Source organism: Pongo pygmaeus, chromosome 11, assembly GCF_028885625.2.
Source record: "Pongo pygmaeus isolate AG05252 chromosome 11, NHGRI_mPonPyg2-v2.0_pri, whole genome shotgun sequence".
Lineage (NCBI taxonomy): Eukaryota > Metazoa > Chordata > Mammalia > Primates > Hominidae > Pongo > Pongo pygmaeus.
This window is the reverse complement of record NC_072384.2, coordinates 138,309,942-138,326,820: the sequence shown is the minus strand read 5'-3', so window position 1 is coordinate 138,326,820 and position 16,879 is coordinate 138,309,942. Positions and strand designations below refer to the sequence as shown.

General features: G+C 47.9%; 1 protein-coding gene across 50 annotated transcripts in view; it reads right to left on the bottom strand.

The window, feature by feature from the left end:
* LRRFIP1 (LRR binding FLII interacting protein 1) overlaps window positions 1-16,879 on the bottom strand; it is a 158,274-nt gene that overhangs the window by 62,970 nt on the left and 78,425 nt on the right. For 38 of the 50 annotated variants that reach the window (XM_063648144.1, XM_063648137.1, XM_063648159.1 and 35 more), the window contains exon 2: window positions 9,309-9,395. In XM_063648144.1, the coding sequence (XP_063504214.1) occupies window positions 9,309-9,395 (87 nt within the window). Of the gene's footprint in view, window positions 1-3,075; window positions 3,094-9,308; window positions 9,396-16,879 lie in introns of all 50 variants that reach the window. The other 12 variants (XM_054477332.2, XM_054477336.2, XM_063648130.1 and 9 more) reach the window with 1 other exon arrangement.

The window sequence follows — 16,879 nt, the reverse complement described above, 5'->3', positions numbered from 1 at the left end:
GGACCTCAGGGAAACCGAGAGGAGAAGGGGAGAAACTGCGTGCTGACACTTGTTCTAGCTGCCTGATGTCTATGCTGAGTCTAGGCCTGTGAGAATTCATAGACTTTGATGTCTTTGTAGCATGGAGAGATGACTGCCACCTACAGAAGAGGTCTTTGTACAGAAGAAAAATATGCAGACCCGCAAGTTATGTATGTCTGGAGGTGACGTTAGCTCAGGGGTGTCCAATCTTTTGGCTTCCTTGGACCACACTGGAAGAAGTGTCTTGGGCCACACATAAACTACACTAATGATAGCTGATGAGCTAAAAAAAAAAAAAATTGCAAAAAAAATTTCATGATGTTTTAAAAAAGTTTACGATTTGTGTTCAGCTGCATTCACAGCCATTCTGGGCTGCGTGCGGCCCGCAGGCTGGACAAGCTTGCTTTAGCTTACACTTCCATGTTTTTATCTTGTTCAGTGGTCCAAGTTAAAATGAGAAAAGCAGACTCAGAACAGCTACTGCTGCCACTCAATCGGGGAATCCCAAAGGTAGGTGGGAAGCCAGGTCATGGGCCCAAATAATGGGGTTTTGCTTCTCTCCTTTTTATTTAATTTCCAGTAAGAAAATCAAGAAACAACTAAGCAAACTTCCGTATTATTATAACACAGATGTGAGTTTTCTCTTTATACATTAAAATCTTATAATCAAGAGAAAAAAATCAGGTGCTAGAAATACAAGACCATTTTTGAAATTGTTTTACAATAACCAAAAACATGCTGTTGCTATGTTTGGTTTTGTTTCATTTCGAAGGGTGGCCAGATTTAAAAATACGCAGTTTTCAGATGGTCTTATCTCTTTCTCTTAGAGGTGACGGTAAGTAGAAAATTGGAAGAGCAGAAATTAGGAGGGAGAATTTAACAATACTTTTAAAAATTCAATAACACAAAAAGGACATGAGTACAAAAAGGACAAAAAAGACAAAAAGGACATGAGCCATATCTTTTTCTGTAGGTTATTCCCTTGGAATATAAATTCAGAAAGGAAATAAAAACAAACATATCCCAAAGTCATGTTTTAACTTCAATGTCAGGGAAATGCATCAGCTTAAAGCTATTTTGCATTCAATTAATGTTAGCACCTGTCAAGTTCCAGATTTTTCACAAGTAAAATATGATGCCATCACTCCTCCCTTATTTTTTGGCTTAACTAGAAAGAGGGAAGCAAAATATGTTTTTAGAAGGATGGGGGCTATATAAATTCACAATAAAATTATTTAAATTCCAAAAGAAATCTGTATTGTCAGTTTTTCTGGTTTCATAGATTTCTTTTTGCCCATTATATCTGCACACTCTAACTTGCTCTTTTCATGACAAAGGACCAGTACTGAAAATCTTTCACCTCGTTCATGGGTGGTCTTATAAGTGGCTACTGTAACTGCATTTCCATGTCATTCCTGGGGAGAGAACGCCCCTAGTAACAGCAAGTGCAATTAACTAGTAGTTCCCGGGTTAGCCAGCAGCACTAGCACAGCAAAGTCCAGGAAGGGCAAACATTTCAAATGTCAATCACTACCACGAGCCGGAAGCCATGCGGAGGGAAGCAGGAGCCGCGCTACTTTCAGAAATAGCTTGGATTCCAGAGAAACTGTTCCGCAAAGCAGCTGGCTGGGCCGGAGGTGCAATCGCCGCCTCCTCTCCTCCCCAGACATCTCAGCAATGAGGAAAGCCTTCCCTTCCCTGGGCACACCTTTACTACAAAACTGTGCCTCTGCTCCTCCACTGCGGTTTTCCGGGGCTCCTTCTAGCTTCACATTCTACACAAATTCACATTCTGACAAAGTTCTCACAATGTATCCCTGGCACGTCAGTGAAAAGAAAATAATGTGACCTAGCACGAGAAAGGCATGAATGCAAGTGGAAACGACCAGATAGAGCCCCTCTCCCAGGTTTTGGATGAGAGCGTCCTGCTGTCAGTTACAGGGAGGGCTCCCCGCCTGGCCTTGCACCTGTCCAGTTCTTCCCGAGGCTCTCTGAGGACGACCAGGAACTCCAGCTGCAATATCCATTTCTACACTTGGGCCCTGGAAACACTAGTCAAGCACAAGAGATTCTGGCATCTACTTAACAAATTTCTCTGCACTCTTCGGGACAGCAGCTATGCAGAGTGCAGGGCGCCGGCAGGGAAGGCGATTCGTCATCATGGCCGGCACAGGAATCCAACACAACAGGCTCTTAAATTTACTGCCCATGCGTTCCGAGGGCCTGTGTGCTCTAACCTCTGAAATTAAGTGATCTTATTCTGATTTTCTCATCCGCTCTAAGAGAAAAATACAGTTGTTGTTCATCTAGAAACTAAATTTATAAAAGGAAACTATCATAGATGTTTTAAGTATCAAACTAAATTCATTTATGGGAAAGACTCCCATGTATACAAATTCTATAAATTCTCAAGGAACTCGCTCACTTCTGACTTCATTTTTGCTAGATCTTGAATCACTGACTTGCTTGTCTTTATTTTCTGTGTCCGGCCTGCCCAGTGTATTTACTTCTAAACCTCAGCTGCTTCTACAAAATACTAGGAAACAGAGAGGCACGTTATTTTATGATCTCTGAGCATTAGGGATGAATGGCAGGTTCATTTTATACTATCACTGTCTTTTTACTCAGATTTTTAAGTCAATGTCTAATAATCTCTCAACGTGTGGTAATTTGTATGGAATTTTTTAAGTTTTCTAATAAAATCATCTTTTTCTTTCAATACATAATTTCAGAAGGCTATCCAAATTCTGAAATATAATTTTATTTTGCCTTGGAATTACTTTTCTTCTCAAAGAAACAATTTTTACATTTCTTGAGGAAAATGCAGATGACAAAAGCATTCAGTACACAGAAATGTGTCTGACTGTTGCTTTGAGTGGGGCAGGATGAGGATGCAGGCATTCTTGTTCAAACAAATTCATACACAAAGTAGTAAAACACAGTAAGAACTTCCATGTATCTTCAGTGCAAGGTGTTATTTCTGAAAGGTGACCAGGCCCTTGGCAAGGAAAAAACAGTACATGCAAGTTAGAAAATAAAGAAAGAAGAGCCTACCTTTTGGACCTGATAGATCTATAGAGAAGGATAAAAGAAAAAAGAAATGTAAAATCCGATTAAAGAAGCAGTAACATCAGAATGAAAGGTTCTGTAAGTAACTAGACATATGAATCAAGCCACAATGAATACCAGTAAAATGTGAATAAGAAAACATGTGAGGTCCCACTGACAAGAGTTTGTAATTTTATCACTTACTTCACATTCCATTGTAGATACATCGGGGAAATAGGGGCATAGCCACACGAATCTTACCAAAAATACTGCTATTATTCTAATACAGAAGTCTGTATAACCTATTGCCATCAATGAGAAAATGTACTTCCTTCGTCTTTAATTCAGAATTTCTTTTTGCAGTAATAAAAATTTAACCAAAAAGTGCAGAAACTTAATTGGAAAGTTAACTGGTCAAATTCACAAATAATGAAGAAAGAGGCTTTGATGTTCTGATTCACACAGACACACACAGAATAACAGGAAAATTCCAGCTAAATGGAGTGACCATTAGAATATAACAGAAATATTCCTAAAAGAAGTTATTATCATACATTGACATATTCATTTGCTTCAGAGGTTTCTTTTAATTTTGTAGTAATCACTAGATAAAACTGAGATAGCTACTCATTTTCATTCATTCATTAAGACATTTATCATATCAGGCACTATTGAAGGCACTGCCAAAACTGCGAGACCAAGAAGTTGGCATTTCTAGTCTTATATGGGGGAACACATGTGACTATATCCAACAATATGACTGTAAGAAACAAAGCATCTCTAACCAAAATGTTTATCAAGTCAGTAGCAAGAAAAGAGACACCCCTGGTCACCATTTTTTTCCATCAGTGTAGGTTCTCCCTAAGAAGTTCAAGGTTCACTTGAATTTCCCAAGAACATGTACATTATTCTCCCCTAACAAATCCGTTAAAAAAGAGCTCATATCCTTTTAAACAGATCCCGGAACACAGCTAGAGTAAGCTGTAGTGGGTTCTCGCCGTCTGTGTGCTGAAAAGAACCATTCAAGAAAGAGCTCAGGGTGGGCTGGAGCTGGGCTGGAGCTGGCCTGGAGTCTGATAACGCTGTGGGGACAGGGCTGCCCCCGACACTGGTGTCTCCTCGCCACCTCCCCTCTCTGTACATGCTCCATGCTTCCCTTGGGGGATACCAACCCCAGTCAGCTTCCTGCCCTTCTCGGTGTTCTCAGAGCGGCCCCCTCAAGAAAACCCTGAGCCTGCTCAGAAACGCCTGCATGCAGGTGGGGTGGCTTGTGACCCAGATGAAAACAGGGATCAGGTTTCTCAATTTTTACACCAAAGTATCAACCCTACCCTTTAAACACTGGTCTTCCAAAACGTATTCATTTCCCCTTAATCAACAACTTAAAATGCCAGTGCCCCAAGCTACCAGACTGTATAACCTCAAATTGTGTTAGCTGGTTCTAATAATAGCCAGGCCCAGAGATGTGATATGCAAAGAAGAGTGTGAGGGAGGTGTCATCAGCGCACCTTCCTAAATCCTCCAGGCACGACCTGAAGACGTACAAGCTCAGACCCCACTAGCTCGACTCACTCTTCCCTCTGGATGCATACACAGATGCTCACGTGTGTGAGCACACATGCACACAGGTGCACATGCACACAAACATCCACATGCACACACACGAATGCGCGCGCACACACACGAGTACATTCCTCCTGGCCTCTGCCCCACCCTTTGGGTCACACAAAAGCACAGCTAGGTGAAAGCTACTGATTCTGTATTTATAGAAAATTCTAAGAAAATTGTATATTTTATGTTTCATATTCCTGTGCCTCAAATTCTTCACCAAGGAGAACTTTATTTTTCAAGGCATGCTTCCACTTGGAAAGTGACTAGCATTATGTGGATCATTCTGTTTCCCCCTTTGCTGTGGGTGCCAGCATCCTCAACGCGAACTTCAACCCCATGGTCCACGGATTCCCTCCATCCTCCACTCTTACTTGTTTTTATTGTTGGCTACAGAACTGATTTCGAGACAGAGGGGTGTGCTAGGAAGACCACAGGCTTTGTATCTGGTCAAATCCAATTTGAATCTTGGCTTGGCTATTTTCTTGGATTTGGGGAAAACTGTGTATCTCCCTAAGGCCTGTTTTCCTCACCTGTAAAGTTTGGGAAGATGCCCATCACCGACGGCAGGTGACAGCCCCAAGCCCAGCTCTGCCACACGGCCCCCCGCCCCAGGCTTCTCTGACTAGTCACAAAATACACATCTATCTTATTTAAGATCTTTCCATCCCTCTTTTGAAGAAGCAGACATAAACTTTAAACACGAATGCTGTCGCCTTGCAAAGACCCTAAATTCACGAAGGCACCGTTGCCGCCATTAGGAACGCGTGCTGCGCTGGGCTGACTGGGCTGGCCCTTCCTTGTCTGGCTCTCGTCTCCCAGGGCAGCTTCCTGTCTGCCATGTCCATCCTCTGCTGCCACAAAGAGTGGCTTCCCCCCCAGTAGAGCTGCTTCACTCGGTGTCCTCATCACCATCTTGGCCACGTTCATTTCTCTGCCCCTCCTGACATGTCCCCCACCTTCCCAGGCTCTCATTCCACACCCTGGTAAATTTGGGTGGCTCTGGGTCCTGGTCCGTGACCAATCCCAGGCAGGAGTCCACAGCCGCACCCACGACGCCCGTCCTGTGTCATAGCCGCAAGCCACGGTTGTGAGGGCAGAAGTGCAGGCATCAGTGATGAGGAAGCTGAGACTGCAGATCCACAGAAGACCGTGCAAAAGGTGACACTGGCCAAAGGTGCTGCCCGCAAGGGACACCACCCCCTCCTCTGGTCCCTGCTGTCTGAGAGCACAGACAAAAACCACCACTCTCAGTGGCGGACGTTCCACTGAATTTGCAACAGGACGAGATATTTTGACCCCTGTGACCCCCTGAAATATCTTTATGATAAAACCATGCTGTAGGGAGAAGAATTTCAAAATGTGAATGCCATCTACTAAGCAAATGACATCTGTACTTATGCTGAAGAAGGCAAACCATGGCGTTTTACGTCAGACTTCCCAGGTTTCATCAGATGTTCTCCGCAAGGCCTGTGCTCATCAGAAGCATCAGTGAGGGCTGCTCTGCACCCCTTTTTTATGACACTAAAATTAAATGCCCAAGACTTGGTTTCCCATCTGGAGTAGCAACTACTTTTTATTTTTTGACTTTTTGAAAGAGATAGGGGTCTCATTATGTTGCCCCAGCTGGAGTGCAGTGGCTACACACTGGGACAATCATGGCCCGATCATTGCTTCAGGCTCCTGGGCTCAAGCAGTGCTCCTGCCTCAATGTCCTGAGTAGGTGGGACTACAGGTGCATGCCACCATGCCTGGCTTATTTTTTATTTTTCTTTTCGTGTGGCTTGGAATATTACAACAGAGATGCGGGAGTCCAGCAACAGATGGTTCTTAAGCTGCACAATTAAAATGCAACAGAAAAGGGCTACCTTTGAATCAAAGGAATAAAGGGATGCTTTGCTTTTAAAGGAGGCCATTCAAATAGATGACTGCTTGCCTTAATTCATCTTAGTTATTTTTTAAATCAAGAACTTTTGCCCAACAACTTTGTAACAAGCTGCTTATATCAATATGTATATGTTTAAATCAATTCTAATTGGTTATATCTTATATCAATATGTATATATTTAAATCAGTTCTAATATGGGGCGGGTGTGATGGCTAACACCTGTAGTCCCAACACTTTGGGAGGCTGAAATGGGGGAATCACCCGAGGTCAGGAGTTGGAGACCATCCTGGCTAACACAGTGAAACCCCATCTCTACTAAAAATGACAAAAAAATTAGCCGGGCGTGGTGGTGGGTACCTGTAGTCCCAGCTACTCAGGAGGCTGAGGCAGGAGAATAGCATGAACACAGGAGAGGGAGGTTGCAGTGAGCCAAGATCATCCCACTGCACTCCAGCCTGGGCGACAGGGCAAGATTCTGTCTCAAAAAAAGAAAAAAAAAAGGATACAATCAATATGTTTTTATCTAAATGTTTAATTTGGAAGATGTATGTACATGCTATATAATTCTTTTTTCACCTTGATTTTGTAGAAATTCGAGGTTTGTATTCTTAATGAAAGTAATTTTCCTTACATCTACTGTACACGAGAAAGATGATGAAATGATGACGGATGCCATCATGAAGGCCGAGCAGGGCCCGCTCACAGCTTCACGGCCATCTGCGTCCTCTGGGCCCTTGGCTCTGCTGTGACAACAGAGCTGAGACACAGGAACTATGAACAGGGCAGAGCAACCGTGCAAAACCTGGCAGAGCAACAAAATATTTTGGGAAATTCTTTTTACAACTCTTTTACGATCTTAATAAAAAAAAAAAAAGACTGAGGTCCTACTGGGGAGCCAGGGGAAGTGAATTAAAACTGGATGAGTGTCGGAAGGCCACGCATTAGCCAGAGGGGGGTGGCTTTTGGCTCTGGAGAACGAGGCAGCCGTCCGCTCACACGGTGGTGTGTCCTAAGAAACAGTGGCCACTGCCCGCCAAATCAACCACCTGCCCACCTGCTGCTATTCAGTTTCTAAAACAGACAGAAGGGGCCAGCAGTGTCCCGCACACAAGGAGTTTGAGAGTGTCCACTGAGGTATGAACACATTCTACAGAGACACTGATACTGGGCAGTGTGAAAAAGCACTTGAGATTTTGTCGTTTAAAATATATATATTTAAGCCAGGTGTGGTGGCTCATGCCTGTAATCCTAGCACTTTGGGAGGCCAGGGAGTCAAGGCGGGAGGATCACTTGAGATCAGGAGTTTCAGACCAGTCTGGCCAACATGGTAAAACCCTGTCTCTATTAAAAATACAAAAATTAGCCAGGCGTGGTGGTGCACACCTATAATCCCAGCTACTTGAGAGGCTGAGGCATGATAATTGCTTGAATCTGGGAGGCGGAGGTTGCAGTGAGCAGAGATCATGTCACTGTACTCCAGCCTGGGTGATAGAGTAAGACTTGATCTCAAAAAAAAAAAAAAATACATATACATATTTAAAAACCAGTTCAGAATAAAAGCACTATTCCTTCTAGTGGCTTCTGGCACCGCTATGGATACCCGAGCTTGAGTGTGCAGGACAGTTCCCAGGGCTCGGTGACACTGCCCAGCCTCTGCATGCAGGTTTCTATACGCAGCGGCAAACTCCTAGCAGCGGAGAGCAATGAGCACATTAGACCTGTGGCGGGGCCCCGACCCTGCAGGGAATGTGGCCAGCTTGGTCTTTGCTGGGAATGTGGCGGAATCTACAACCACCGTAAGAGAATCTGGAAATTCAGATTTTTATTGGAAATCTCACTGGTTTTAAACACTGGCTCACCTTTTAAAATTTGGCTATGTAAGCCAAACAAGAACCTGTGTATGAAAATCAACCCTGGGGAAGGCAGCTGGTTACTTCTGTCTAACAAAATAAATTCAAATCTTCTTAAGAAGAAAAGCTCTTGGGGGTGGGCTCGGTGTGGATGGTCCCTTGGCCCCACAGGGCATGGCCCATGGGAGAACATGGACTGAGTGGGGTCTCAGCTTCTATGTCTCTGAGGTCACAGAAAAAGTCCCACCATAACTGTGAGTTAAAGAACCCTCCTGCTGTCAGAAATGACTCCTAGCTCCAGCTCAAGATGATGAAAATAACTTGCAAATGGCTTGAGCAGGTGTGTCAACACATTGCTAGCCATTTTCCCAGGGAGGAATTTTTTCCCTGGCTGTTTCATCCATGTGTTCATTCCCGTCTCTCTATCACACATGGGCTCTAGATATCCTGAAACCTGGAGCCCGCGTGTGATCAACACTGTACAAACCACGGGGGACATATTTTTAAATAAAACAATTTGGCCAGTTTTTCTCATTAATCCGTTCTTCTTTTCCACTTTAATCCAGAGGATCTAGATTCTAGTACAACAGTTAGACCTTAAAGCTCAGACCCTGAACATTTTGGCTCCTCGCAGCTACAAACGACGATCTTCACAGGCAAGAGGCTTCTAAGCCCCTCTCAGGAGCCAGCAGGTCTGAGCAGGCACGCCTGGTATCCGTGCTATGTGCACTCCTGGCCTGACCTTGGGCAGAAGTCACAGGCGCAAACGCACTCCGACCGTGAGCAACGTGAGACAGCCAGGTGCATCTGCAGCAACAGGTGCCTGCACTTGCACCCTGGGCCGAGCACGCAAATCACTGTGAAAAGACCCAACAAGGAGCCCCAAGCGTTACCTCCTTCTGCTGCCGCTCCAGCTCCTTCATGCGGATCTCGCGAGCCTCCGCGCGGGCCGCCCGTTTTGCAGCGAGCCGGGCCTCCGCCTGAAACGGACAGGACATCTTATTAGAGGACAGAGCAGCGGGCACCTTCCCAGTACAGGGTCAGCAGTGATGATGCGGAAAGAAAATCTTGTTCAGAGTTTAACAGATATACAGCAATAAATTCCAGATTCATAGAGTAAAAGGGTGGTCAGGAGCAACAGAAATAGTTATAAGAACTGCTACCATTTATTAGCCCCTTACCACATGCTGGGCAGGAACTATTCTAAGAGCTTTATGGATATGATGCCATGTACTCCTTGCCTCATTAGGCTGAGAGTGTTACCATCCCCAGTTTAAATATGAGGGAACGAAGGCACAGAGAGGGTAAGTAACTTGCCTGAGGTCACACAGCCTGTATGTAGGTGGCAGGGCTGGGCAGTCAGCCTCCTTCTGGAGCTCTGACAGAGTGTTAACAGCTGGATGCTACTCCAGGTTTCCAGTTCAACCCCTCGCTTTACAGAGCGGAAAGTGGAGGCCTGGAGAAGCTGCCAGACCCATCTGAGGTCATAGGGCTGGTTGGCGTGGAGCTGGGACTGTAATCCCAGTCAACTCCTGTCCAGTCACTTCTCAGCACACATGCACCCTCAGCTTCCCCTTAAACACAGCCATACTGGGAGTCCACCTTTTCCCAACACAATGAAGACCATAGCAGAACGGTTCTAGCTGTTGGAGTCCTTCCTTGCACTAAAAAATCAGCCTCCATATAGGTATTTTTCAGCTTGTAGCTGTTCTGCCACATTCTGCTGTGTGAGAACGTTTCAAATGCTTGAGCAGGAATGGACATGATGCTATCGAGCCTGGCATCTGAACTGTTTCTACAAACAACTTACAAGTCATTTTACAAACTGCATGCGTATCCACTGTTTCATGTGATACCACAGCCTAGTAAGCTCGATGGCATAAGTGTTACTGAATGCAGGTTTTCTGGTATCAAACAAACCCCACCCTCTTTCTACTTAAGTGTTTTTTGAGAATACGTCTGTAATCCTTCCACCAATGGTTCTATAAACACAGTTTTCAGACGTCTTGCATAATCTTTTTTTTTTTTCTTCCTTTTTTTTTTTTCTTTTTCCTTTGGGGATGGGGTCTTGTTCTGTTGCCCACACTGCAGTGCAGTGTGTGTGTATTCACAGGTGTGATCACAGCTCACTGCAGCCAGGAACTCCTGGGCTCTAGCAACCCTCCTGCCTCAGCTCCTGAGTAGCTGGGACTACAGGTTTGCACCACCACAACTGGCTCCTAGATAATATTAAAATGGGACTTCCAAGGTGGCCAGCAAGCTCCTGGCATGGGGGCGGTCCTGACAGGGACGTCCATCTCTCCCATCCTAGACTTACACTATATTACAGATGTACCTTCTTTCTCAATTTTAATCTAAGTTGCAAACTGGCCACACTTGATCTGTCGTCTTGAGGTTGCCTGGCTTGTGTCCTCATGAGGAATTTGTTCTATTCTCTTGGCTCCTTTATCAACCCACCCCATGTCTTTCAAATCAAGGGGTGTCAAAAATCACAACTGCATCAGGATTTTGATACCTTGTTGCCATTTTCAATTTCCAAGACCATATTACATGGTGTGAAGGGCCTCTTGGGGCCAGGCTAGGCGTGGTGGCTCAGGCCTGGAATCCCAGCACTTTGGGAGGTGGTGGCAGGTAGGATCTCTTGAGGTCAAGAGTTCAAGACCAGCCTGGGTAACATGGTAAAACCCTGTGTCTACTAACAATACAAAAATTAGCCAGGTGTGGTAGCACACACCTGTGGTCCCAGCTACTTGGGAGGCTGAGGTGGGAGGATCACTGGAGCCTGGGAAGTTGAGGCTGTAGTGAGCTGTGATTGTGCCACTGCACTCCAGCCTGGGTGACAGAGTGAGACCCTGTCTCAAACAAAAGAAAGGCCTCTTGGGTCTATATAAAAGCAAAGAGGGAGGAGACAGAGAAGGAAAGGCATTAGAGTGACATCCTACAGCCCTACCAATGGGCCAGCAAAGTGACCAAGGCCATGCCAAGTGCAGCCCTTCCTGGTAAGGCAGGTGGCTCTGTGCCATTGGCTCAGTTTCTAAGCCAGTACAGAGCAGGTATGAGGTTTCACAGCAGCCACAGCCCACCAGCTTGAGGGTTGAGGGGGCAGAGGAACAGAGAGGAGGGGCCGGGAAAAGAGAAGGAGGCCATGAAGGAAGAGGAGCAGAGGGGTGAGATGTAAGAAAGAGGAAAGGGTTGGGGGAAAGAAGGGCCACCAGAAGGGAACAGAGGGAGAGACAAGTGCAGTCGGTCGAATTCTGGGTTGGTCCCCAAGACTCTGGTGTACACACCCTGCATACCCCTCTCCCACTGTGTGGGAACGTGGAATTCTGGGTTGGTCCCCAAGACTCCCACCACTAGTGTACCTGCCCTGCATACCCCTCTCCCACTGAGTGTGTGGGATCATGGACATAATGGATGACACCACTGTAATTAGGCTGTATGACATGGCAAAGAGTATTAAAAAATAATTAAAATCCTTCGTCAGTTGACTGCCTTGCTCAAAAGACAGATTATCCTGTGGGCCTGCCTTAATCAGGCGAGCCCTTTAAAAGAGGGTCTAGAAGTCAGTGTCCTTGCTGGCTTTGAGAAAGCAAGCTGCCCAGTGGGAGGGGCCTCGATGAGCTGAGAGCAGCCCCTGGCTGACTAACGCCAGCAGGAACAGTGACCACAGTCCTACAACCACAAGGAACTGAATTCTTCCAACAAACACGTGGCTCAGAAGAGGGGCCTGAACTCCAGAAAGACTCCAGACTGGCCGACACCTTGGTTGTAGCCTTGTGAGACCTGAGCACAGGACCCAGTGAGGCTGAGTCCAGGCTCTTTTTTTTTTTTTTTTTTTTTTTTTTTGAGACGGGGTCTCCCTCTGTCGCCCAGGCTGGAGTGCAGTGGTGTGATCACAGCTCACTGTAACCTCTGCCTGCCAGGTTCAAGTAATTCTCCCACCTCGGCCTCCCGAGTAGCTGGCACTACAGGGCAGGTGCCACCACACCCAGCTAATTTTTGTATTTTTTGTAGAGACAGGGTTTTGCCGTGTTGCCCAGGCTGGTTTCGAACTCCTGAGTTCACGCCATTCACCTGCCTCAGCCTCCCAAAGTGCTAGGATTACCAGCATGAGCCACTGCGCTTGGCCAGTGTGCCCAGACTCCTGATCACAGAAACTGTGAGATCATAACTGTGTGTTATCCTAAGCCGCTGAATTGTGGATATTTATTACACACTAGCAGATAACAGAAGGAGAGGAGGTCTGAGGTGACTCCTGCTCTCACAGGGCGAGTATCTCTGTGAGCTGAGTGGGGTCCCAGGCACCTGCATGCCCACCCACTTCCCTGCCTGCCTGCTCAGTTCCCCACCCTATTCTAGCTTAGCTCTGCTTGGGTCTGGCCAAAGGTCCTTGCTGAGCTCACCTGCCTGAGCATGCAGTATTGCACCTGCTCCAGACTCGCAGGCCTCCAAAACAATGCCCTGTCAGACCCCGCTGCTCTCAGGGGCCTGCCCTCCATCCAGGAAAAGGTTCCCATCATGGCTCACCTTCAGCCTAACAGGTCTACCCTGTCCCTTACTTGGGGATAATGACATTTAAAGACTGAAAAACAATGACCTTTGCTGGGAGGCACATGGGCTTGTGTTGATAAAGGAACCCCACGGATGAATCACGTTAGGGCATCAATTCCTTGTGAGGACACACGCAAGCCCACCTCCAAGACAGGTCAACTAGGGTGATCTCCACCTTACATTAGAATTCAGAAAGAAGTCCATTTGTCACTGAATACAATTCCAAATCCTTGCAACCCCCGCCTCCTAGAACATCTATACCCCTTACGATCCTCACATGACTCATCTGTGGAAAACAAAGTGCTGGCAATACCAGAAGTGGCAACTTCGTTTACAGGCAATTCCTGGAATCTGCCTAACTCAACACCAACAAATACATGAGCCAGCATTTAAACTGGCACAAAACCTATGCATGACCATCTTCACGAACACAAAACCACACACTTAGCCACAGAATAACTCTTGCCACTCGCTTAAGATGCCTGAAAGAAAATCCGCAGAGTTGGCCAGGCGCGGTGGCTCACACCTGTGATCCCAGCACTTTGGGGGACCGAGGCGGGCGGATCACCTGAGGTCGGGAGATTGAGACCAGCCTGGCCAACATGGTGAAACCCTGTCTCTACTAAAAATACAAAAAATTAGCCAGGCGTGGTGGCGGGCGCTACTCGGGAAGCTGAGGCAGAAGAATTGAGTGAACCTGGGAGGTGAAGGTTGTGGTGAGCCAAGATTGCGCCACTGCACTCCAGCCTGGGCAACAGAGCGAGACTCTGTCTTGGAAAAAAAAAAAAAAAAAAAAAAAGGAAAGAAAGAAAAAAAGAAAATCTGCAAAGTTTCAACAAAATTCTTCCCCAAATAGAGACACTGCGAAGAATGGCACAGCAGCCTGACAGGGCACAGCAGATGGCAGACGTCGGGGAGAGTGCTGACTATGCAGGCAGGGGTTCTCGGGGATCAGGGCACCTCAGGCCAGTGCTCCGGTGGTGCAGGACGAATCCTTTATCGACTGACACTGTTGTAAAATATAAAATCTCAGGACGGGCCACAGCCATGTCAGACTGCTTGCAGAGTTTCCGAATACGGCCTGTCACTTTCTGTGAGTAGCCTGTGGGCTGACCACGGCCCGTGGAGGCCACAGGAACGCACCGTGCTGTGAACGCACTGTGGTGTCTCAGCACTGCTTGAGACAGTGGGAGGGATTTCCAAAATGCGGTTTGGGTGCCCAGTCTCCCGGGAAACAGGCAAAGCGCCTGGTGACAATGTACATGTGATGAGGACCACATGCGGGAAGAAACATGTGGCAGGGGCGGGGGCTGCTCTGGAGAACTTGACCCAACCCCGGGGGGCTGGGGAAGGCGTCCACAGGACAGGAGCCTTAAGCCGGACCCTGAAACAGGACGAGCAGAGCCGGGGTGGCTGCGACCAGGGGCTGGTGACAAGGAGTGCAAACGCCTGGGGTGCAGACCCTCGCCCTCAGCCTCCATATCTGGAACCTCGTCTTGAAAGAATTCAGAACCACTGAAGGGTCTTAAGAACACAGCGGAATCTGACTTTTGTTTTAGAAACAGGGCTCTGATAGAAATGTGGAGAGCAGGTATGGGGTGGGGAGAGCAACAGGAAACCAAGGAAGTGAGTTGAGAGGCTGCTTCCAGCATGGGGACAGGAACGGGCTGGGCTGCAGAGGATCAAGCCCAGTGCCAGGGTCCGGGCCCGTGGAGTTTAGGATACAAAGCAAAAACTGCAAAGGGCTTCAGAGAACTCAGGAGACGAGACTGCTCATACCCCAAACGGCCTGCCGGTTGAGTCATTCTTTCACCGCCATCCAAGCTTGCTGGATTCTCCACTGATTAGATTAGAACAGCGGCTTCTTGGCATGGCCCTCGCTAGGGTCCATGGGGGCTGGTCTGTCCCTACCCTACAGGAGCCAACAGGGAAAGAGCAAGCACTCGCCCGCTCCTGGGGTCCTACAACCTGAAGCCTCCTTTCTCTGCCCATACAATCTTTGGTGAGATACTAAAACATTTAGGAGTACAGTGAAATTATCTCCCTCTGACTTGTCTTCAAATAACCTGGGTGGGGTGTAAATGGCTGTAAGCTAACAATTGTTGAGGCTGGGTAGTGGGGGCACAGGGCTCTTTAAACTGTTGGCTCAGTCCCACCCCAGATCTGGGTTCCTACAAGCCCCTCCCCCTGCCCCCTCCTTGCCCAGCATGTGGAGTCATTCAAGATAAGGGCCCCTGCTGTGCGGCAGGCCATGCACAGCTGGGTCTGGTTGCTGTTTCATAATAAAGAGCAAAAATTTAAAAAGAAAGGAAGGAAAGAAATGAAAGAGCCCCAAAACCAAAACTCATGCTTTCTGCTGCTGGAAGGTGGCCCTGCTGCTGGGTTTTGCAGCGCTGCCCCCACCTTGTCCTCTCTCAGTTCCTGCTGCTGCCTGCGGGGTTAGGATGGAGCAGAGGGAGGAGCTCCTCTGACAAGATCCAGGCTCCCTGGCTTCTCAGGAACGCCCGCAATGGTTGGTCCAGAGCCATTCCTGTTCAGAACACACAGCCTGGCCCTTTCCCTGGGATCCCACCCATCCTGGCCAGGGACCCCACAGACAGAGTTTTCAGGAACTGGGTCTTAGAGCAAGATAGTCTTTGAGGGTGGGGATGGCTGGGAAAAAAAGATTCCATTTACTATCAAAGTTGCCCTTGTCTTAACCCTAGAAAGCCGAACCTCAACTCGAGTTCTACTGTTGCGTCTTATTTTACCATATGTGAATATGACAGCCCTCTGATAGGGAGGTGGTGTGTATGGTGATAAGAGATCTAAAAATACACAAGGAAGCACAAGTATGACCCCCAGGGCCTCCGAAACAAATGGCTAAAAAGACAGCCAGGCTCTCCCAGCCACATCGATGCCAGCCCCACAGCCTGCTGTGGAGCCCAAGTCTATGGGGGCACCTCACTGGGAGCCCCATCTGCCAGGTGCCCGGCCCACAGGCCAGCTGGGGAGACAGGCACCAAAGTGACCCTTCTCCCCCTGCAGGGTCTTCTCTGGGCTGCACAGACCCATGCGTGACATCTCGGGAGCCAGGCTGAAGAGGCCTGCAGAAGACTGCGTGAAGAAGTCACCATCCCCATCCCGAGCCACAGATAAAAGCATATGTTAGGAGGTGCTTTGCAAAGGGACCCCACAGCATGCAGAGGGCCCTGAGGGGCTCTAGTTCTAGACACAACCACACAGCAGAAACGGCTTCTACCGGGGCAGGGCACACAGGGCAGTGAGGTGAACAGTCTAACCCATGCCTGTTCTTCCAGGGACCCCCCAAAGGCCTCCCGCTCAGAGCCCCAGAGATTCCCAGCTGCAAGAAGACAGTCACCCAAAGATAATGGCCGTCCCTTCTTCCGGGTCAGGGAACTCAGGGACAGCCCAGCTCAGGCTGGGGGTTGAGGCCAAGGAGAACCAGAGAGAGAAGAAGTTATTGACCAGGACACAAGGAGAAAGCCCCAGCGGAGCGCAGAGCGGAGAACCCTCCCACACGCCCTCCTGGCCTAGCCCACATGTGCTTCCATCCTCGCGTGGCCTCAGCCTGTGCTGGAGGTGTTGTAGGCAGTGGGAGTACTGCCTAAGGGTGGGGACAGCCCAACACCCTGAATCCCAATTCCAGTGGCGTCTGGGGCTCTAACAGCTCTAATGGCATTTGTATCTTTCTTGTGGCTCCTACCAGAAGATCATCACGTGGTCTCCTCAAAGAACAGAAACACAACCAACACTGGTGGGGCAGGGGCCCTGACTGCTGGCAGAGGGACAGCAGGTGCCGCGGGAGGCTCGCTGGGCAGCTTGCTTCAAAAGCCCCACACTCCTTCAGGGGATCCTGGCACTGCTCGTACACTTCCCGAGCATTGAAGCTTTTCTGGGATTCCAGCCTAGT